We start from the raw sequence: 23,543 nt of genomic DNA, 5'->3' as shown, positions 1-23,543 counted from the left end.
TGAATAAATAAATAAAATCTTAAAATAAATAAATAAAGTAGCTAGTAGCTTATCCTAGGGCAAAATGTCCTTTATGATAAAATATAAATAAAAGGAGATAACTTGCAATACAGGTATTTTCTTTTCTTTCTTTTTTTTTTTTTTTTACAAAAGGATATCCCTTATTTTTTTTAAATACCAGAAGTAATCCACAATCACTGTTAAATAGCAAGTCAAGGGTCTCTTAACTGCACAGTGTATATATAGGCTTTTAAAAAAAAGATTCTCTTGTTTTGTTTAAATTCAAAAATAGGTAGCATATTCCCATGGTCCAAAATTCAAAAGGAACAAACAGGTATACAATCAACAACTTGCCCTCCCACCGCAATGCCAGCCCCCCCACCCCCGGCCCCCAGCCTTCCCCCAGGCTAGCAATATTACCATTTTCTTACATTGTTTCCTGAGACACTATATGCACATATAAGCCAATACAGAGGTACAGAATTAGGCTTCTGTCTGTGTCACACAGAGTGCAGCACAATGTGCATATGGTTTTGCACTCTGTTTATTTACTTACCTGTTCAGGAGATGGGGAGTGGGGGTCAGGGCTCAGAGCTTCTTCCTATTTCTGACTAGAGCAGCCCATGGTTATGGATGTACCGTCGTTTCTTTGACCCGATGCTGACAGCAGGCATTCAGGCTCTCCTACGAGCAATGCCTCAGGAGCTATGTTACGTCTACGTTATTTTGTGTGTGTGTAGGCACAGCTTTAGGATAAATTCTCAGAAGTGAGACTGTGCTTCTGTAAGTTTAATAGATATTGTTAAACTGCCCTCTGCAGAAGCTGCCTACTGGTACTCCCTTGGCAGCATGGAAGAGTGCCTGTTTCTCAACCTCCTTGCCAACACTGTCAGTAAGCATTCTAGTCTTCACCAGTTTAACAGGAGAAATTAACTCACTGCTTCCCCTGAATTTCTTTTCTCAGGAGTAACACTTTTCACATAACCTAGGGCCAGGTAAATTTGTTTTTCTGTAACCATGTGTGTTTACATTTTGCCTTTTAAAAAAAAAACTGATTTTCCTTTTCAATTTTTTAGAAACTCATATATAAAGGTAGTTGGCCCTTTGCAATATGGAGCTATCAATGCTGTTTCCCAGTTTATAATTTGTCTTTTGACTTTGCTTAGGGTGGTTATTGCCACGCAGTTTTAGGGGTTCTCTTTTTTCAATAATTTGCTTTACCAGTCTTTTATGGCTTAGTGTTATACTCAGAAAGGTCTTGTTCACTCTAAAATTTTTTAAAGAAACACTTCTCAGAATTTTTCTCAACCTTTCAAGGTTTTATTTATTCTTAAAATCTTGATATTTGACCCATCCAGTATTATCAAAAACAATGTCTTTAAACAACAGGCCTCCTGACATGTTTGAGTCTGTATCACCTGCATGGCCTGGGGTTCGGGGAATGAAGCAAGGCCTACACCATGTGGAGGAGCTGTGGACTGCAGTAATAGAAGTCACAGAAATGGCAGACACCAACTCTATCTCTCACCACTTGTGAGTGAAGGGAAAAAAAGATGTAAGTTATTTTAACATTTATTCCTATTTTACTTAACTTTTATGGCAGGAATTAACAAATGAGGAAAGCATTTATCTACCTTGCTCACTACTCTCCGTTGGGGAATCCTCATGTCGAAGGAAAAATTTCACTTCTTCCCTGCGTGGCCCCCACTTCTGAAGATGTTCATACATCATGTGATCAAAAGGTATAGGACGCTCTAGAAAAAAAAACCACATCTTATTTATTTCAGAAACAAAATGACTCCAACCAAAAGTAAAAAATAAAAATAGATTTAAATAAGTGTACACACACACATATATATAAGAATTCAAGGATATTATAAGCATTAAATTTTAACTTGAATGAAGTAAAAGCAAGAATCTAATTTCCCAGGAAATAATCTAGATAGCACATAAACACAAGAAGTATATGTAAAGTCAACTCTACAACATGAAATTGGGAACACTGAAAAATGCCCTCTAGAATATTTATCAGGATACAGTGTGACTCCTACTCTTCAAAGAAACACATTAACACACTGGTCTAGCCTCATCACCGGTTAAGATGTTGTGTGTGGCAATCAGATACACGCAGGATGGGGCAGGGTACCTCCTTACAACTCAGGTACCAGTGATGTGAATGTTGGCAAGCACCTGCAGAGACCAAAAACTACCCAGTTGATAATAAAAAATAAGTTCTAAGAATCAAAAGTACTAACACACTTCAAATGTTAAAAAAAAGCAACCCCCTCCCCCCACTCAGAGTATTGGCACAAGTGCTCTTGAGAAGAGCACTAACATAACTTAAAATTACAAGGAACCATTTCATAGGTTTCTTGCTAGTTTGCTTAGAACCACACCACATGTACAAATAGAAATCAAAACAAACCAAACAGCTGGGCTGTGTGCCTTTTTCTTATTAGGTATATGAAGAACTATTTATACTTTGGATACTAACCCTGGGTTGGTTGGTTACATATATTGAAAATAGGCTTGTCCTTTTTCTTTCTTTCTTTTTTTTTTTTTAAAGATTTTATTTATTCATGAGAGACACACAGAGAGAGGGAGAGACACAGGCAGAAGGAGAAGCAGGCTCCTCATGGAGAGCCAGATGCAGGACTCGATCAGGGGACCCTGGGATCACTCCCTGAGCCCAAGACAGACACTCACAACTGAGCCACCCAGGCATCCCCCAAAATAGGCTTGTCTTTTAATTTTTTGTTGGTGCCTTTCATTATACAGAAGTTTAAAATTTTTAAATATAAGCAGTTATCAATCTTTCTGAGTTTTTTGTACAACAAATCCTCTCTACTCCAAGGTCAAAGAATATTCTATAGTTTTTTCCTACAAATGATAAAGTACTGCTTTTCATTGTCTTTATGGAACATTGTTTTCCCTACTTGAATCATCAATCGTCCCAGCATCATTTACATACTCCTGTCTCCTTCCTCTGGAGACTTGTGATTGCCACCTCTGACCTTGCACAGGCCTTGGATAGCCCTGGGCTCTTTTATTCTGTGGGCTGCCACCTACCTCGTGGTGATGCTAGTCTTCACTGCTACCCCACTATCACTGTTGTCTGCTAGGTTACGTCCCCTCACTTGGTTTATCTTTAAAACTGTCTTGGCACTGCTTGGCCCTTTGCTCTCATATATTTTAAAGGAGCTGCTTGTCAAGTTCTTTTTTAAAATGCAGGCTTTTGACTACAATCATATTTATAAAAAAAATTGGGGAAGATCCAAAATATTTGTAAATCGAGTCTTCTAGTCCATGAATGTGGTTCTGTCTCTACATTTTGTTCAGGCACCTTGTGTTCTTCTATGATTTTTAACGTCACCACAGAGGTCTTGTAAATCTTAATTCTATTCTTTGTATCTTACAGATTTTGTTTACCTAATATATAAAAATAACTTTCATTTTTGAATGCTAGCAGACCTCTAGAATAGTAGCCAAGACAGTAAAGAGTTTACCCAGTTTCCCCTAATGTTAACATCTTAATTATTGTATCTTTGTCAAAACTAAGAAACTGACGCTGGTGCATTACTGTTAATTAAATTCCAGGCTTTATCTGCATTCCACCAGTTTTTCCCCTAATGTTCTCTTTCTGTTCCGGGAACTAAACCAGAAAACAACATTGCATTTAGTTGTCTAAACCCTGGGTCTCTGCTGGTCTATAACAGTTCAGTCCTTTCCTCATGTTTTTGTTTTTTTAATGACCTTGACAGTTTTAGGAGTTCTGATCAAGTATTTTACAGAATGTCTCTAACTTTGACTTGTCTAGTGTTATTCCCATGGTTAGACTGAGATGGTGGGCTTTGGGGAGAACTCCACAGTGGTTGGGTGCCTTCTCATCCCATCCCACCACCCAAAAGGTCCTATACTTTTTGACCATGGTGCCATCACCATGAGAGATCACTGTGATGCTGGCCTTGGCTGCTTAGCTGAGGTGGTGTCACCAGGTTGCCCCCCACCTCAACTACTACCTGATTCTCAAACAGGCAGTTGACAAATGGAGGGGAGGACCACAGGCTGACTACATTAGCCTTTTTCTCCAGAAACATATCCCCCAACACTTCCTCACATACCAAAGACTGATTCATAGGACCTATCATAACCTCTAGCTCTGTAATAGGAAACTGGAGAGAAGTTCTCATTCTAAAGAGATTTATGCTTTGGGAGCTCTCCCCCCACCCCCACTCTTTGCTGTTACCAACACTGACAACTGTGGTTTGTGTAGGTAAAAAGTGAATTGTGGAATTTTCGTATTTTGGGGGTAAGTTCTTGCTTATTTATGCCTTTGTGTTTTACATCTTATTAGTGTTTGTGTTTTACAAACATTCCTGGAAGCCCAAAGTGGAAATTTTTGAAGACAAGGTATGAGATAAGAGAAACTCTAAACCTAGGCCTACATTCAAGAGAAGTGAAAACATATGTCCACACAAGCACTTGCACGTGAATGTTCACAGCAGCATTATCACAACCAAAAAATGGAAACCACCCAAACGCCCATCACCTGTTGAATGGATAAATAAAACGTGGTCTCTCATACAATGGATATTATTAAAACAAAAAAGGCACTAAGTACTGAGACATGCTACAACATGGATGAACCTTGTAAATATTTGGTCTGGTTAAGTGAAGGAGCCAGACCAAAAAAGCCACATAATTCTATGATTCCATTTATATGGTACCTAGATACTCAAATACACAGGGCCAGATAGTCATGCAGTGGCTGTCAGTGGCTGGCGGAGGAAGGAATGGAGGGAACACAGATTGGTGATGGCTACACAACACCGTGAATGTCTTAAATATCATTGAATTGTACACTTTCACATAGTGATTTTTATGATATGTAGATTTTATATCAAGTTAAAGGGAAAAAAGGAAATATTGAAATGTTCCTACTCCTGCTTGTGCTTGGAAATGAGGAAGGCTCACAGGCAGTGACTTGAGAGTGGCAGGATGACACAGCAGCACCGTCACCTTCCACATGAGCATATGGCTAGGTGAGAGACCGTACTCTACGTCTATCCTGAGAAGTGAGCTGTCTCTAAATCTGCCTAGAGAAGTAGATTCCAAGACAAAGAAAGAACTTTACAGGCTGCAGTCTAATCATACATTCACAGTGTGATAAATTGCTCTGCCTCAGATAAGTTCTAGATTTCTATAAAGAAAAGAGTCCCACCTTTCACAGCAAGGTAACACACACTTTGCTGCTAACACTGCACCTTCCTGACATGCGTGCAAGCTCGGTCTTGTTTATTAAACGTCAGAGTAAGGACAGAAATGGTCTCAGTTGAAAATGAAATCTGTGTTTGCTTAGCTCAAGTTCAGCACACAACTGAGTATATGCACAAAAAATCCAAGCACAAAGTGAATTTTAAAGAAGTAAATATCATTCTACAGTTTTAGTTTTGAAAATAACACTTTTTATGTATACAGGCCAATAAAAAAGGTTTAAGATTTTATACTTTGAGACAGAGCATGCACACGTAAGCTCAGAGAGGGGAGCAGAGGGAGAGAGAATTTCCAGCAGACTTTGTGCTGAGCACAGAGCCTGATGCAGGGCTTGATCTCAGGACCCTGAGGATCATGACCAAAGCCAAAACCAAGAGTCCAACACTTAGACCGACTGAGTCACCCAGGAACCCCTGAGCATAACTTTATAATCATTAAATCTGATTTTATACTAAGTCAGTTATTTAACAAATTTATTGCTTCCCTTTATGGATTAAATATTTCAAAGAAAAAATCCATTTTAAGAAAAGTAGGCTGGGCGCCTAAGTGGCTCAGCAGTTGAGTGTATGCCTTTGGCTCGGGGCATGATCCTGGAGTTCTGGGATCAAGTCCCACATCAGGCTCCCTGCAGGGATCCTGTTTATCCCTCTGCCTGTGTCTCTGCCTTTCTGTGTCTCTCATGAATAAGTAAATACATCTTAAAAAAAAGAAAAGAAAAAAAAAAAAAGTAAGCTAAGTTTCACTGCCTTACACCTGTGAAAGATACTGTGCCTCACTAGCATCTCCTATCATGGGAATGTAAGGTAAAACTTTCAGGTGTTCTTGGATAAGGCAAAAATAAAATCAAGTAGGAAACTTAAAAAGGAAAAGCTGAAGGTTCTACCTCCACACCTAGTTTGCAATAGAGCTGGCCCTGTGTGGGGAGGGAAGCACAACTTTATTTTTTTAATTTTTATTTATTTATTTATGAGAGATACAGAGAGAGGCAGAGACACAGGCAGAGGGAGAAGCAGGCTCCATGCAGGGAGCCCGATGTGGGACTCGAACCCAGGCACCCGGGATCACGCCCTGAGCCAAAGGCAGGGGCTCAACCGTTGAGCCACTCAGGCGTCCCTGGAAGCACAATTATAGCAGGCTAATATGATACACTGGCCAAACTGAGACTGTGATAGGCTGAGCTGTGTCCCCCCCACTATTTCATAGTTTGCACTCCTAACCCCCAGAACCTCAGAGTGCAACTCTTTGGAGACTGGATTTCTAAGGAGGTACTAAGTAAAAGTAAGGTCACTGGGGTGGGCCTAAATCCAATTTTTCCTCATACAATGAAGAGACTAGAAAAGATTAGGACAGACATGCATAGAAGAAAGACACAGAGAGAAGGTGGCATCTATAAGCCAAGGAGAGAGGCCTCAGGAAAAACTAAGCCTGTCAACACCTTGATCTCCCATCTCTAGCCTCCAGAATTGGGAGAGAATGAATGTCTGGTGTTTAAGCCCTATAGGCTGTAGTACTGTGTTATGACAGGGTTAGCAAACTAATATACAGATCCACAGAGAAGCAGTCTCTTCTCAAAAGCATTGACAATTATACTGGAATATTATATTTATGACATACTGATCATACTAATATGAATTGTAGGTACAATAATTCTTACTCAAGGATTCTCTGAAACCTAAAAATTACTGTAAGGGTTTTTCAAGGGTAGAAAGACTGAAAATGGCTGTTCTAAGTGCTTTCCCATTTCTCTGAATCTTACACACTAGAAAATAACTTTTCAAGACCCAGCTTTGCAGTTTTACTCAACAATTTAAGTTTTTACTGAGGGGATATGATAGTGAACAGACAAGTTGCTGCCTTCAGGAATTGTAATCCAATGAGAGATGTGAACATGACTGCATTATGTTCTGATAAATACAACAACAGCATTACAGCACAGGGGAGCGACACTTAACACTGACATTCAAGCAAGGGCTGAGAGGCAAAGAGTGAACAGAAGTTAGTCAAGCAAAGATGGGGTGGGTGCTAAGGATTGTTCTAGACAATAAGAACGGCATATACAAAAGCCATGGCAAATGTAGTATGCAATGACCCTCTGCTGTGAGGCATTAGTCCTCATTCCTGGTGAGGTAAAACAACAGGTTAGGATTTCAGGTGGGCCTGGAGATAAGGAGAGCACCATTGAGAGACTCCTGTAACGGAGATGAGCATTCTTCATGACCAGGGACCAACTGGGGCAATGATACTTAGAGAAAAAGTTTATTCCTTCCCGGAAAAGTAAAAGGAGGGAGAATGAGGTAAGGACTTAGTAGCGATAACAAGTAACAAAGAACAAGATGCTAAGTGGTTGGGGAAGAAGGAACAATAAAAATGATCAGGGTTAAAAAAAAAAAAAAAAAAAAAGAATGATCAGGCTCTACTGCCAGTCCCCCAACACACTGTCATTATGTAACTGTCCCACTGCTTCCTGTCACTGTTATCAGACTGATAACTGAGGACCTATCCTCTACCTCTGGTTTAGTGATAGTCCCAACACTTACCAAAGTCAAACGCCTCTCAATGTGCCCTGAAATGTTTGTTCTGAATGCTAAGGAGAACATTAAAAGCACAAGACTTTGGAAGAAAATATTTAAAAATCACATACCCAATGAGGGACTTTTGTCTAGAATATATAAAGAACTCTTACTGGGTGACTTTAGTTAATAATACTGTATTGCATATTTGAAAACTTTTCAAGATCTCAAAGAGTAGATCTTGAAAGTTCTTGTCACAAGAAAAAAATTTTTTAACTGTATGCTGATGGATGTTAACTAGACTTAACTAAAGTGATCATTTCACAATATATACAAATATGAAATCATTAGGTATATATAAAACTAGTACATTTTATGTCAGTTATACTCCAAAACCAAAGAACTCTTATAACTCAATAATAAAAAAAACAGCTCAATTAAAAAAATGGACAAAGGATTTAAATAGGCATTTCTCAGCCAGCCTGGCTGGCTCAGTGGTTTAGTACCGCCTTCAGCCCAGGGCGTGATCCTGGAGACCTGGGATCGAGTCCCAAGTTGGGCTCCCTGCATGGAGCCTGCTTCTCACTCTGCCTGTGTCTCTGCCTCTCTCTCTACCTGTGTCTTTCATGAATAAATAAAATATTTTAAAAATAAATAAATAAATAAATAGGCATTTCTCTAAAGATATGCAAATTGCCAATGAGTACATGAAGAGATACTCAACATGATTAGTCACTAGGGAAATGCAAATCAAAACCACAATTAGATACCACTCACACCCACTAGGATGGCTAGAATCATATACATAATACCAAGTGTTGGCAAGAATGTGGAGAAACTGGAACCCTCATTTACTGCTGCTGAGAATGTAAAATGGTTGCTTTGGAAAAGAGGCTGGCAATTCCTCAAGTGAAACAACTGCCTTACCACCCAGCAATCCTACTCTAAGTATATGCCTAAGAGAAGTGAAAACATGTTTTTTTGTTGTTGTTGTTGTTGTTGTTGTTGTTTTTGGTATTTCTAGGCTATGTGGTTCATCTGCCAGTTTTTTCAAATTATTGCAAATCTCCAAAAATTTTCCACTATATTTACTGAAAAAAATCCACACACAAGTGGACCTGAGCAGTTCAAATCCATGTTATTCAAGGGTCAACTGCATTTGCTCTTCACAACTTAATATTTTTCAAAGGCCTACTGTTTAACAGGTGTTGTACACAGGGAAAAATAATATAAGTGTTTCTGCCTTGAAGTTTCAGAGGCGAAATGAAAAGTAGATGAACAACTCAACACATATCAAACAAAACACTGTAAAGCCTCAGAGGACAAAGAACTCTCATATGGTTCACAGTGAGATCAAAAAAGGTTTCACAGGGACGCCTAGGTGGCTCAGCTGTTTGGCGCCTGCCTTTGGCCTAGGGCATGATCCTGGAGTGCCAGGATCGAGGCCCACATCGGGCTCCTTGCAGTGAGCCTGCTTCTCCTTCTCCCTGCGTTTCTACCTCTCTCTCTCTGTGTGTCTCTCATGAATAAATAAATAAAATCTTTAAAAAAAAAAAAAAAGATCTCACAGAAGAGCTGCATCCATTTTCCAAGCTTATCTCAGATGGCACCAGTAAGGAACAGATCATGTATCTTTTACAAAAGGCATCTGTAAACTCTTACCCCATGTAATGTGGTTTTAATTACTCAGTTCATTACCACAGATAACTAAGAACTAGAAGCAATACCTTGCATTCTATAAATATTACGCACTTATATCTGCAGTGTCTAACACGTACCATTTCCCCTCCACACCTCAGCTAAGTGACAACTGCCTTCTCCAGGTTCTTTGCAAAATTCCACAACATCCCGACACGTTGTTTCTGGTGTTATAGGAACTTCTGTTAGAATCTGTTCGTTGTTGCTCAAGAACACGGTTAATATCATCTGTAAGAGAAAAGATTAAAGTTACAACATAAAGTTACTATCATAAGGAGATTAACCTGTAAATTTAAACAATTCCCTCCACCTCCCACTCCTCCCACCCACACCAAAATGCCTGCAGGATTAGTTTTGGGAAACAGATAAGCTAATTCTAAAATTCATGTAGAGGGGAGCCTGACTGGCTTAGTCGGAACAGCATGCAACTCTTGATCTCAGGGTTGTGAGTTCAAGTCCCACACTCGGTATGGAGACTACACAAATAATAAAGTTAAAATGAATAAACAAAATTCATGTAGAAAAATTAAAATGAAAAATAAGTCAGGAAAATTCCAAAAGAAGGGAACTAGCATTACCAGATGCTATAAAGCCCCGAAACAATATGGCAGTAGTACATAAATATATCAATGGAACAAATTATGAAGTCCAGAAACAGAAAATGGTAAATGATGGAGATATCTCAAAACTGAGGAGAGCAAAAGGCTATGCAATGACTGATATTTGAACAATTAAAATTCCCATCTGGAGGGATCCCTGGGTGGCGCAGCGGCTTAGTGCCTGCCTTTGGCCCAGGGCGCGATCCTGGAGACCCAGGATCGAATCCCACATCGGGCTCCCGGTGCATGGAGCCTGCTTCTCCCTCTGCCTGTGTCTCTGCCTCTCTCTCTCTCTCTCTCTCTCTGTGTGTGTGACTATCATAAATAAATAAAAGTTTAAAAAAAAATTAAATATAAATCATAAATTTATAAAAGTTCTAGAATAAAACCAAGTAAATTCATTTTTATAACCTTGGCGTACAGAAGCTCATTCTGGCTTTAGTTAAAAAACCAGACACTATAAAAAAAGATTGATATATTCAAGCAAAAAAGACGAACTGAGGGGAAAATTTTTGCAATGCAAATTACGAATAAAAGGCTAATCTCCTTAACGTATAAAAAAGCTCCTAAAAAGTGATAATAAAAAGACCAAATATCCCATTTATTTCAAAAACTGGCTGAGGAAGGGGCGCCTGGCTGGCTCAGTCCATGGAATGTGTAACTCTTGATCACGGGGTCATGAGTTTGAGATCCACGTTGGGTTTAGAGCCTAGTTTTTAAAAAAAGTTTTAAAAAGTTGGCTGAGCAAATACAACAATGTATCATAATAAAATGCAAATGGCCCTTAAACATGAAAATACATCATGTGTTAAAAAAAAATTGTCCAGTATTTTTCTTAATCTTTAAAATAAACCTACCATTTTGATCTAAGATCTAAAGTGATCAAAATGGAAGGGATTTCTTTTTTATTTTATTTTTTTAAGTAGGCTCCACATCCAGCATGGAGCCCAACATGGAGCTTGAACTCACAACCCTGAAATCAAGACCTGAGCTAAATTCAAGGGTCAGATTTAACCAACTGAGCCACCCAGGTGCCCCTAGAAGGGATTTTTTAAAAAACATTACTCCTGGGGTGGCTGGGTGGCTCAGTCGGTTAAGTGTCTTCCTTTGGCTCAGATCATGATCTTGAGGTCCTGGGATTGAGCCCCATGTCGGGGTCAGCAGGAAACCTGCTTCTTCCCTCTCCCTCTGTCACTACCCCCTGACTCTCTTCCAAATAAATAAAATCTTAAAAAAAATTACTCCTGTGCAGCCCCAGTGGCTCAGCAGTTTAGTGCTGCCTTCAGCCCAGGGTGGGATCCTGGAAACCCAGGATCAAGTCCCACATCAGGCTCCCTGCATGGAGCCTGCTTCTCCCTCTGCCTGTGTCTCTGCCTCTCTCTCTCTCTCTCTCTCTCTATTTATTTATTTATTTATTTAAAAAAAATTACTCCTGAAGTACAATTCAAACCAAAGATTTTCTTTAATCAGTATTATGAAATATTTCAGTTTATTCTTTGATCAAAGTCAGAAACAAAACGTGCATGTCCCAAAATCCTCCTCTCACTTAAAATCTCAGCTGTCAATTAAGTATTTTAGTTCACTATTAAAATAGTTTTCTTGAAAGTGCCCTAAATTCGTTTTGAGATTAAACATCTTTATATTGATGATCAGATATTATGTACCCAAAATTGGTAACAGTTTTCAACTGGTTTCCTTGCCACCAACCTCTCCTCACTCCAACCTCACCTCTGGCGTTGCCAGTTCACTTTCCAAATGAAGTCATTCCTTTACTTAAAACACTCAGGAGTTCCACACTGCTGAACAGCAGCCCTTCCCAAATGATTTTTTTTTCTAGTACATAAACAGGAAACAGGTTTCTCTACTGAGCACTTAAGAGTCAAATGTTCGTGTGAACCTCTACCTTCTTCCCCAGAGAAGCTTTTGAGGCTTGGATTTCCCGAGAATATCCTCTGACAAAGCCTACAGCCTCCACGGTGAGCTCCCAGCTCCCAGCACAGCAGACACAACGCAGCATAACCTTCTTGGCCTCCCAGTCCCAGCCCCTTCACACACTGAGTCTTGCTCCCTCAACTCCAGTTGAGTTCTCTCAGGCTGCTGTCCCTGAGCACTTCGTCCGCTTGCCTGTAAACTTCAATTCACCCTCCAAAATTCAGTTCATATGCTACCACTTTTGCAAAGCCTCCCTTTCACCTCCTCCTCTCACCAGGGAGGCTACATGCTCTGTCCTTTGTGATCCAGTTACTCTTCATGCCTATCTTTATTACTTACATCACAGTATTAACATGTCTCTCCCCTGCTCACTAGGCTCTAAGCAATCCCCTTCTGAATCCCACATCTCCCCCTGCCTCGGCAGTATCTGAGGCATGGTAGGCACACCAACATCTGGTTGACTTCATGAATGATACGCAGGATAGAAAGCCTCCACCATACCATACCACAGAGGAAATACTGAACATAATCTAAGATACATCAGTCTGTTCAATGAAAAAGCATTTTTGTCTGTTCTTCTTAGATATTATAAATACATTTCAATTTTACAAGAAGTTCAGCAGTTATTTCTGCGCATAAGAGAAAATTATAATATTGGGGGCTTTTGAATATGGAAATAAATGGCCTGGAATCTATAGAATTTGGGAAAAAAATAGTAATTCCTGCATCTGGTGCAAACATGTCCAGAACTGAAGGGACAGTTTAATGCTTTCCCAGTTTCAACAGAGCCAGAATGTATTTTTATTCTTGTTTACACACATTTTATACTTCTAATGATACATTTTGTAATTTCACAGACAATGCTTTTCAGGATTTAAGAATATATTTTCCTAAATCATGCATTGTAAATCAAAATTTCAAACTAGTTAAAATATTTTTTTTAACCACCTTCCCTTTATGTGCTAATACTATAGTTCACTAACAAGTAGTAGAGTGCTCTGCTTCCCGCAGTTCCTCAGAGTATTTTTATTCCTCTGCCTGCTGCAGCAGCCCGCAGTATGTTCTCAACACCACGAGGCAGTGAGTGTTTACATCATTGGCTTCTGGATGCCAGAACTCTAGCCAGAACTGGTATCGGCATGCTCACCTCCCACCATGGGCCCCAAGCAGCCCCGTTAGCATGCACTCATAAAAGCATGGCTTGTGCTCACTTGCTCTCAAGAGCAGTCCTTGATGAACATGCTGTCAGAATGAATGATGGAATGACACTATTTTGGGGCACTTTTAAAATACCCAGACTTTTCAGCTCACAAGTAAGATCAGCGCGCTAGGGTGGGGGAGGAGAGAGAGGCAAGAATGGCACAGTTAGGAGTCTGGACATGTAATTGTAAAAGCTAAGACCGCCCAGATAACTCATCCAAAAGTCACTAAACATTACTTCAGTTTTTAAGCTCTGTATTATAGTCTAGTAAACCTTATCTTTTCTAATCTTAGCAAAATTCATTTGTTGTAATCTCCAATATTTCAATCAAAGCTAATTTCGTTATAATCATGGCAGATTTAAAGCTTTCCAGATAAACGAAGCTGGTATTGATCTGGATGGTAGACTTTTTAAGGCCTCACCTAAAATTAAAGCTGAAAAGGCATGTGACTGCCGTTCTAGCAAGATTACCTTCACTTAAAAAAAAAAACTAAACATATCTAACACAAGTATTATACTGTATGGATCCTAGAAGCACTTTTTGTTTTGTTTACAATTTAGTATCTCTAAAATCATAGTATATCTTAGAACTCATAGCATGTCACAATCTGACAGGTAGTGTTATTTCTTCTTTTAATACTAAGTATAAGATAGAGAGATGAAATTCAATAGGAACTAAAGAAAACAAGTACAGAGAAAAAGCAGTTAATGTTTATCCTTCCTAAAAAATGAATATGCTGGAGAAGAGATCTGGTTAATCACAGAAAAACCTGCCAAGGTGTGTACTGTGCGCTGTAACACACACAGCACGTGAGGACAGGATGCCAGCCTCCAACCACCCCTCTGCCCAGACAAGCCACTCCCACAGACTGCACACCCCGCTCCTCCTCCTCAATCATCTACACTCATCGCCTCCTCTTGGAAGTTTTCCAGACACCAATGTTTGTCCTTCCTGACCCAACCTGAGACAGAGCCTCCTATTCTGCTCTGACAGACTGTGGCTATTTCTAGTGCCACATTCTTACACTAAATAATGGGTGTTTTCTTGATTACATCCTCTACTGGAACAGTGTTTGTGATTCACAGGAGAGAGGTGTAACCCATTACCAGGCTTTGAAATCATCTAAGTGTGTCTCAAGCTGTATTTATACTTATTATTATTTGTTTAACCTAAAAACCCCAGAACTACCATAAGGCCAGTGAGGGCAGGACTAGCGTGCTTGAACTCAGAACCTGAGTACAATGCTGGACTCCTAAATGGTGGTCAGTGAATGAAGACAGGTCAGCAGGCAGGTAACTATATAACCATACTGAGTAATCTGAGAGTTCACTTTACCCTTACTTTCAAGGACACTGGAGCTACATAAAGTCAACTAATCAGTAATAATCACAAATTTATATATCTACAAACATCTATATATATACTTTAACATTTTTACAAACTTGGCATTTAAAGGATGTTCCTGTCAGTTCAAAGAAACCAAACAAAGCACAAACTAGGGACGTATAAGACATAAAATAGGAACTAACTGCAATATACATATGTATTGAATCATCACTCTGTATATAATGTTATACAATGTTATATATCAATTATACAATGATACAACATTCTACACCTCAATCATATCTCAGTAAAGCTGGTGGAACAATGATGCATAACAACAACAAAAAAGGAGCTATCCTATAATCAAAAAGTCAGATAATAACCAAGTGTTGATGAGGATGTGGAGAAACTAGAACTCTCAAGCACTTGTATGGGAATACAAACTGGTATAGCCATTTTGAGAAACCATTCAGCAGTTTAAATCGTTAAACACAGATTTATTACCATATGATCCAGCAATTCCTCTCCTAGTTACCTATCCAAGTGAATGAAAATATATGTCCATACAAAGTCTGGTATGCAAATGTTCATAAGCAGCATTATTCATAATAGCCAAAAAGAGGAAACAATCCAAACGTCCACTAACCAATAAACGGATGAGGTATATCATACAATAGAATATTATTCAGCCATAAAAAGAAGCAAAGTGCTGACACATCCAGGCTGCAACAAGGATGGACCTTGAAAATATTATGCTACGTGAAAAAATTACGCTTACACAAACAATCACATATTATATAATTCCATTTATGTGAAGTGTCCATAACAAGTAAACCCAGAGAGATAGAAACTAGGGGAAATAGACTGTAAAGAGGCACAATATTTCTCTTTAGGGTGAAATAAAAGTTCTAAAATTAGACTGCACCGATGGTTATACAACTCTGCAAATTTACTATAGATCACTTAATTGTTTACTTGAAATTGAGTGCTATGGTATATAAATTATACCACAGTAAAGGTAAATGTAGGACTACACACTTCCAGAAAAGGAAATAAGAAATTCTGCTTATGCAATACAAAGAGGCTTGAAATAAGTCAAATTTTATCACTGGCTCTATCACTGATTTTGCTGTGCACTCCCTCCTGCCCCCCTGGGTCACAGCTTCTCCTCAGTAGTTCAGGAGACAATGTGGATAGGATATACCGGTTAGGACAACGTTTCTCAGACTTTGCTGGCCCTCAGCCATTCAAATAAAACATTAGATGCCTTGGCCCACCAACCCCACCTATTTCCATATCTAGTGGAAAAGGAACACAGGGACGACAAAGATAACTGAGGAGAAATAAAATGATAAAAGCTATACCATACTGCAGTTACTGCAGGTAATAAATAACTCACCTGGTAGCTTATAAGTAAGCAGCTCATAAAAGCCATAGAAAGCACCACCTGGAGTCAGAAGACCCTTTCAAGTTTCCTAACAGGCTGTGTGCCCCAATATGAGAATCAGCCTCAGCTCCCTTCCGACCTAACATATTGTAACACTGTTCACCGATTCACCAATTTAGAAACTCAGAAATGTTAGTGCTGTAAGGAAAACTAAGTCTAAGATCTCCCCTTGAATGCCTCATGCCACTTCCCTAAATTAGCCTCTCAAAGACAGAAAAACAAATGCCAGGGAGCCCTTCTCTCCTCCCCCCCTTACCCTCCCCACCCAGAGCAAGGAACACAAAATCAGACAGACCTGGGAGGTAGACTTGACTCCCTTCTCTCTCATCCTCCACAAAGAACATATTAGTAATACTATGGATCTTAATTTCAAAGTATACCCAGAATCTGATTGCTCTTTTCCATTGCTACTACCCTGGCCCAACCCACCACTACCATTCAGCTGGACCTCTGCAAGAGCACCCTAATTGGTCCATATTTCCACTTCTGCCATTCATTCAGTTATATCACTTCACCTAATACCCCCAAGTGGTTTTCTACCTCTCTCAGAATACATTCCAAAGTCCTAAGTCCTGTCTACAAGGTCCTACATGATCTGTATCACACAGAACACCACTTTGATCTTACCCCTTACCGTACCTCCCTTCATTTTCCTGCTCTAGCCACAGTGAAAGAACACGTTTTCACTGTTCTTCCAACAGAGCAAGCCAATTCCTGCCTCAGGACCTTTGCACTTATTCTTTACCTAGACCATGCTTCCCTCATCTATGGCTGTATTATTCTCTTCTTTCAGGCCTCTGCTCCATTGTCACCTTATGAGAGGAGCTTTCCCTAATCAATGTATCTAACATAACACTAGTATATCACTCAATCTTTTTACTGTCCCACTTTTTCTTTTCTTCTTAGCACTCACACCACCAATCTATATTTATGTTTACCCCCTGTCTATTCCTCACTGCTCCCTAAGAACAAGAAATTTACTTAATTCACTGCTGTATCACTACTGCCTGCAGTAGTGCCCAGAATATAGTAGGCACTCAATAAACTTCTCCAGCCATATATAAAATTTTAAAAAATAATAGTAATAAAATTTCTTTTTTCAATAGGTTGGGTTATGAAGGACTCCTGCCTTATCATCAAGGTCTCCATAGAAAAAGACTGCCAATATCATACCCCTCTAATCAGTGAGTTGATCCACATCAGAGAGAAGGGAAAATTTTTTTGAAAAACGTTAGCATGAAAGTCAGGAGTCTGTACACATGTGACACTTGGCAGATTTCACTCAAACCTAGAGATGCAGGGACATCCCTTGCTAAAGCCTTCCCTCTTTCCACAAGGTGGCACTGCAGGGTATCAGGGAGTGAGTTTTCCCTGCCCCTCTAAAATTTGGGAGGAATAAGATTAACTCCATAGAAAACAGCATAGTTTAGTAAAATCATGTTAAGTTCAATTTCCAAAACTGGGGTTTGCATTATTCTAGGAAAAAAAAAAAAAACAGAATTGCCCTGTGGAGAGCAATGAAAAATTTTTCTAATCAATGAGAAGTATAAAACTGCAAGAATACATATTAACCCTTTTGAGAGGGCAAATACATGTAAATATTTGAGTAGCATCTATTCAAAGTTAAATATCCAGGGGTGCCTGTGTGGCTCAGTTGTTTAAGTGGTTAAGTGTCTGACTCTTGATCCCAGTTCAGGTCTTGATCTCAGGGTTGTGAGTTCAAGCCTCACATTGGACCCTACCCTGGGTGGGGAGTCTACTTTAAAAAAAAAAAAAAAAGTTAAACCATTATAAATTAGATCCTTAGTAACCATATCAATTCTGTTTAGCTCAAATTACTGTTTTTGTTTGGCTTTAATGATTTAACATTTAGGGCACCTGGGTGGCTCAGTGGTTAAGTATCTGCCTTTGGCTCAGGGCATGATCCCAGGGTCCTGGGATTGAGTCCCACACTGGGGTCCCAGCAGGGAGCCTGCTTCTCCCTGTTTATGTCTCTGTATCTCTCTCTGTGTCTCTCATGAATAAATAAATTTTTAAAAAAATGATTTAACATTTAAAAAGCATATATTCCATTATACAAAAATTCCATCTCACCAATTTGAACAGGTGAAATCTAGGTCATACGTTATTCCTGGAAATACAAAGTACACACCTTAGCTTCCCTTAACCTTATGAATCTCTTCAGTATTTAAAAGCATATGCATTTAAAAAATACATAAATAAATGCATATGCATTTTAAGGAAATCTGTCTAAAACCATGTAGAAATACAAAATTTCATGGGGCTTAACCATTACACTTAGATATGTCATTACTATCAGATGAAGAGGTGATGCAGCTGATCAAATTTAATCTATTCACTAAAATTTAAAGAATCCTCTACAATAGAAAAAGGGCAGTATCAACTCTGAACTCCTGTTGATCAATGTTGGGAATCACTGCCCAGAACAGTTGCTTTACTGACATTGTCCATGTGAATGTTAGGGAAGCAGAGCAAACACAGATTTTCAAACGACAGGCTATGACCTACTAGTGGGCTGTAAAATCAATTAGTGCCTCAAGGGCCAGTTTTGGTTTCTAATGGAGTAGAACAGAGCAATACAAAACAGTGTTAAGAGAACAAAATGACAAACCACAGACTGAGAGACATTATTTACAAAATACGTATCTGATAATGGACTTATATCCTAAATATACAAAAAACTCTTAAAACTTGGTAATAAGAAAACAGACCAATCAAAATATGAACCAAAGGTCCTAAAAGATCAAATAAGACATACAGATGGCAAATAAGCAGAAAAGATGCTCAACATCACAGGTCACTAGGGAAGTGCAAATTAAAACAATACTGACAGGCAGCTCTGGTGGCTCAGTGGTTTAGTGCCGCTTTCAGCCCAGGGCATGATCCTGGAGACCCGGGATCAAGTCCCACATCAGGCTCCCTGCATGGAGCCTGCTCCTTTCTCTGCCTTTGTCTCTGCCTCTCTGTGTATGTCTCTCATGAATAAATAAAATATTAAAAAATAAATAAATAAAATAAAAAATAAAATAAAACAATACTGACACCACACACCTATTAGAATGGCCAAACCCCAGAACACTGACAACACTAAATGCCGGTAAGGAGGCAGAACAAGAGCTTGCTGATGGGAATGTAAATGGTGCAGCCACTCTGGAAGGCAGCCTGGCACTTTCTTACAAAACTAAACATACCCTTACCATATGATTCAGCAACTGAGCTCCTTGATATTTATTCAAATGAATCCGACACTTACATTAAAAAAACCTACACAGCAATGTTTATAGCAGTTCATTCATAACAGCCCAACTTGGAAGCCACCAAGATGTCCTTCAGCAGGTGAATGGGTAAACAACAGTGGTCCATCCAGACGGCGGAATATTATTCAGTAATAAAAAAAGAAATGAGCTATCAAGTCACAAAAAGAAGATTTTTAAAAAAGATTTTAGACCTAGAGGAATCTTAAATGCATATTGCTAAATGAAAGAGACCAATATGAAAAGGCTACACACACAAGATATATTTCAACTATATGACAGCTCTGGAAAAGCGAAACCTATGGAGACAATAAAAAGTTTAGTGGTTGCCAGAGGTTTTGAGGACAGGAAAGAATGAAAAAGCAGAGCACAAAGCAGTGAAAATACTCTGTATGATAGTGTATAGTGGATAAACATTGCACATTTGTCAAAATCCACAGAACTGTACATTACAATGACTGAACCCATGTAAACTATGGCCTTTAGTTAATACTTTATCAACATTAGTTTGTCAATTACAACAAATGTAATACATCAATGCAAGATGTTGATAATAGGAGAATCCTGGGGGCACCTGGGTGGCTCAGGTGGTGAAGCATCTGCCTTGGGCTCAGGTCATGACTTCAGGGTCCTGGGATCCCTGAGCCTCCCTGCTCAGTGGCAGGCTGTGTCTCCCCTCTTCCTCTCCCTCTCTGCCAGGCTTGTGTGCACTCTCTCTTACTCAAATAAATAAATAAAACTTAAAAAAAATAATAGGGGAAACTAAGGGGACTCAATTTTTCTGTAAACCTAAAATTGATCTAAAAAAAAGCTAGGGGATCCCTGGGTGGCTCAGTTTAGTGCCTGCCTTTGGCCCAGGGCCCAATCCTGGAGTCCCAGAATCAAGTCCTGCATTGGGCTCCCGGAGTGGAGATGCTTCTCCCTCCTCCTGTGTCTCTGCCTCTATGTCTATCATAAATAAATAAGCAAACAAATCTTTTAAAAAATAAATTAAAAAAAATAAATTAAACAAAAGCCTATTTGGTAGCCTGGGTGGGTCAGTGGTTTAGTGTCGCCTTCAGCTCAGGTCATGATCCTGGAGTATCAGGATCGAGTCCCGTGTCGGGCTCCCTGCCTGGAGCCCGCTTCTCCCTCTGCTTCTCCCTCTGCCTGTGTCTCTGCCTCGCCCCCTCTCTCTCTCTCTTTCTCTCTCCGTCTCTCATGAATAAATAAATAAAATAAAATCTTTAAAAAATAAAAAGAGCCTATTAAAGTAAAAAATGAAATAGTACATGATTACACATGGTAAGTGTGATCCCCTGAAATTCCAACTACATACATTTACCAGATGCATATGTGTGTTTGTGTCTCTAAGACTGAATCATCCTGTAACAGGTACTTCTTAGTGTGGGTCATGGTCCAAGAAGTTTATAAATAAAATACTGCTCTCACGGCCTGATGATACCAAGCTACATGAAAAATCACTGCATTGCCATCATTATTTCTCGGTGCTTATTATTAGGCACGATATGCACCTCACACATTCTCAATTCTCACATCAACTCTGTAAGACAGATACTACTCTTCATTTTACAGAGTAGGGAAAGGAGGTGTGCAGAGGTTAAATAACTTGTCCAAGGTCACTGATCTAATTAATACCAGAGTGGGAGGTGACCCTGGTCTGACTCCCAGGCTCTGCTCTGAACCACTACTCTAAACTGCTTAGGACAAAATACAAAGGGAAAGAGCAAACATTTTAATAAATACTTCCTACTTATACTTCCCATTATTTAACAATTACCACTTCTCAATTAACTAAGTTTTATCTGTTTATGTTTGAACATATCTGAAATGCAAAATTCATCATTATATAAGAAAGCCAGAACAAAGAATCATGCATTTTTTTCTAATTAATCAACTAACTGTAAAAGTATGTGGCTAAAACCATATAAATGTTCTAATTTTCTTAAACTTTCAAAAATTTACATTAAGTATACCCCAAATTTTCAGAATAAGATTTCTGTCGATAAATTTCTTTGTAAAATTCAAGAAAATATATTCCTGTATGTATTTCTTAAAACATATCTATCTACTCCCAGGTACATATCCAACAGAATTAAAAATCTGTCTTACACAAAAACTTGAACAGAAATGTTTACAGCAGCATGATTCATAATAGCCACAACATGTAAATAGCCCAAACTGATGAATGAATAAATCAATGTGGTATAGTTATAGAATGGAATACTACTCAGGCAAAAAGAGGTGTAAACTGAGTGATACAACATAGATGAACTTCAGAAACAGGATGCCAAGTGGAAACAGCCAGATACAAAAGTCACGTATTATATGATTCCATTTACATGAGGCATCCAGACCACACAAATCTATAGAGATAGAAAGTAGAACAGTTTGGTTGCCCGAGGATGGGGGTAGGGGAAAAAATGGGAAGTGACTGTAAGGGGTACAGCATTTCTTTCTGGGATGATGAAAATGTGGTCAAATTAGACATGGTGATGGCAACCCAGTTCTGTAAATATATAAAAACCACTGAACTGTACACTTTAAAAGGTAAAAGGGTGAATTTTGGGGCGCCTGGGTGGCTCAGTCAGTTAAGTGTTTGCCTTCAGCTCAGGTCATGATCTCAGGGTTCTGGGATCAAGCCCCACATGGGGCTCTCTGCTCAGTGGGCAGCCTGTTTCTCTCTTACCCTCTGCCCCTCCTACTGCTTGTGCTCTCTCTCAAATAAATAAAATCTTAAAAAAGGGGGGATGATTCTTATGGTATGTGAATTATGTATCAGTATAGTTATGTAAGGGAAAAAAACATATCTAGCTATGCCAATTATCCAACCTATAAAACCTATACAATCAGTAAAATAGGGATCCCTGGGTGGCGCAGCGGTTTGGCGCCTGCCTTTGGCCCAGGGCGCGATCCTGGAGACCCAGGATCGAATCCCACATCAGGCTCCCGGTGCATGGAGCCTGCTTCTCCCTCTGCCTGTCTCTCTGCCTCTCTCTCTCTCACTGTGTGCCTATCATAAATAAATAAAAAATTAAAAAAAATCAGTAAAATATTTTTATCAATGGAAATAACTTTAAATGAATACACTCTCTCCTTGTGTATTTTTTCTTTTCTCGAGTACTAAACATTTATAGTTGTATAAAGTTTTTGTGTCTGTTAATATTAAAAGTACTAATTCTTTTGTCAGTAGGAAAAAGAACTTAAAATAACAAAGATATTTACCAAAATACGGTTTCTGAAGAACACTCTTTTTTTAAGATTTTGTTTATTTATTCATGAGAGACACAGAAGGAGAGAGGCAGAGACTTAGGCAGAGGGAGAAGCAGGCTCCATGAAGGGAGCCCGATGTGGGACTTGATTCTGAAACTCGAGGATCACACTCTGAGCTGAAGGCAGTTGCTCAACTGCTGAGCCACCAGGTGTCCCTGAAGAACACTTTAATATAATCATGTGTATAGATACACCATAGTCAATTCTATTCATCTCATGATACAAAATCACAATACAGTTTGCAAAGGAAATGCAAGTCCAATAATAATTCTTTTTACAAATGACTATCCATTTTCTCTTTCAGATTTGAGCAAGCTCTTGAATACCATGATCCTACTTTGAATTTGTTTATAATACTCCAAGTCACCATTCTTGAAATGTTTCTCATCTTTAGAAAACTAAGCAAAAGTGAAGTGTGGAAAACAAAAGTCCCACTGCCTAGAGATTATCTATGCCATTTACAAAGGGAAAAATACTTAAATAGATGTCCCTTGGGCTTTGTGGAATCTAAATCCAGGCACTAATGACATGAGCCATGATAAGACCTCCTAATGAAATAAGACAGACCACCGTTGTTCCAGCAGAGTGATACGGTAGATAAAGTTTCACCTAATTCAGTAAGTTCCATGGAAGAAAAGTTCAGTGTTAGCATTGTTCAATAACTGTAACCAGGATCTAGAAATCACCATGAAAAGGAAAACTAAACATTAATTTACTAACCTCCATACAAAGCCTCTCATAAAAAAGACTGCCTAAGCTTTGTTAGCAACTTTAAAAACTGAGACCTCAGTATTTTAAGTTTTCACAGTAAATTTTTTGCTCATATTTTTTTTAAATTTTTTTTTAAATTTATTTATGATAGTCACAGAGAGAGAGAGAGGCAGAGACACAGGTGGAGGGAGAAGCAGGCTCCATGCACCGGGAGCCCGATGTGGGATTCGATCCCGGGTCTCCAGGATCGCGCCCTGGGCCAAAGGCAGGAGCCAAACTGCTGCGCCACCCAGGGA

The 23,543-nt window shown here is 39.1% G+C and overlaps 1 protein-coding gene across 2 annotated transcripts in view; it reads right to left on the bottom strand.

The window, feature by feature from the left end:
* Positions 1–23,543, bottom strand: part of PPP1R13B (protein phosphatase 1 regulatory subunit 13B) — an 87,527-nt gene that overhangs the window by 41,370 nt on the left and 22,614 nt on the right. For both annotated transcript variants that reach the window (XM_041758060.1, XM_041758061.1), the window contains exons 2-3: positions 9,563–9,710; positions 1,635–1,754 (exon numbers count right to left, since the gene is read on the bottom strand). In XM_041758060.1, the coding sequence (XP_041613994.1) occupies positions 1,635–1,754; positions 9,563–9,710 (268 nt within the window). The remainder of the gene's footprint in view (positions 1–1,634; positions 1,755–9,562; positions 9,711–23,543) is intronic.

This window comes from Vulpes lagopus, chromosome 6, assembly GCF_018345385.1.
Source record: "Vulpes lagopus strain Blue_001 chromosome 6, ASM1834538v1, whole genome shotgun sequence".
Taxonomy (NCBI): domain Eukaryota; kingdom Metazoa; phylum Chordata; class Mammalia; order Carnivora; family Canidae; genus Vulpes; species Vulpes lagopus.
Note: the sequence above shows the minus strand (reverse complement) of the source record. Positions and strands in the feature narration are given on the sequence as shown.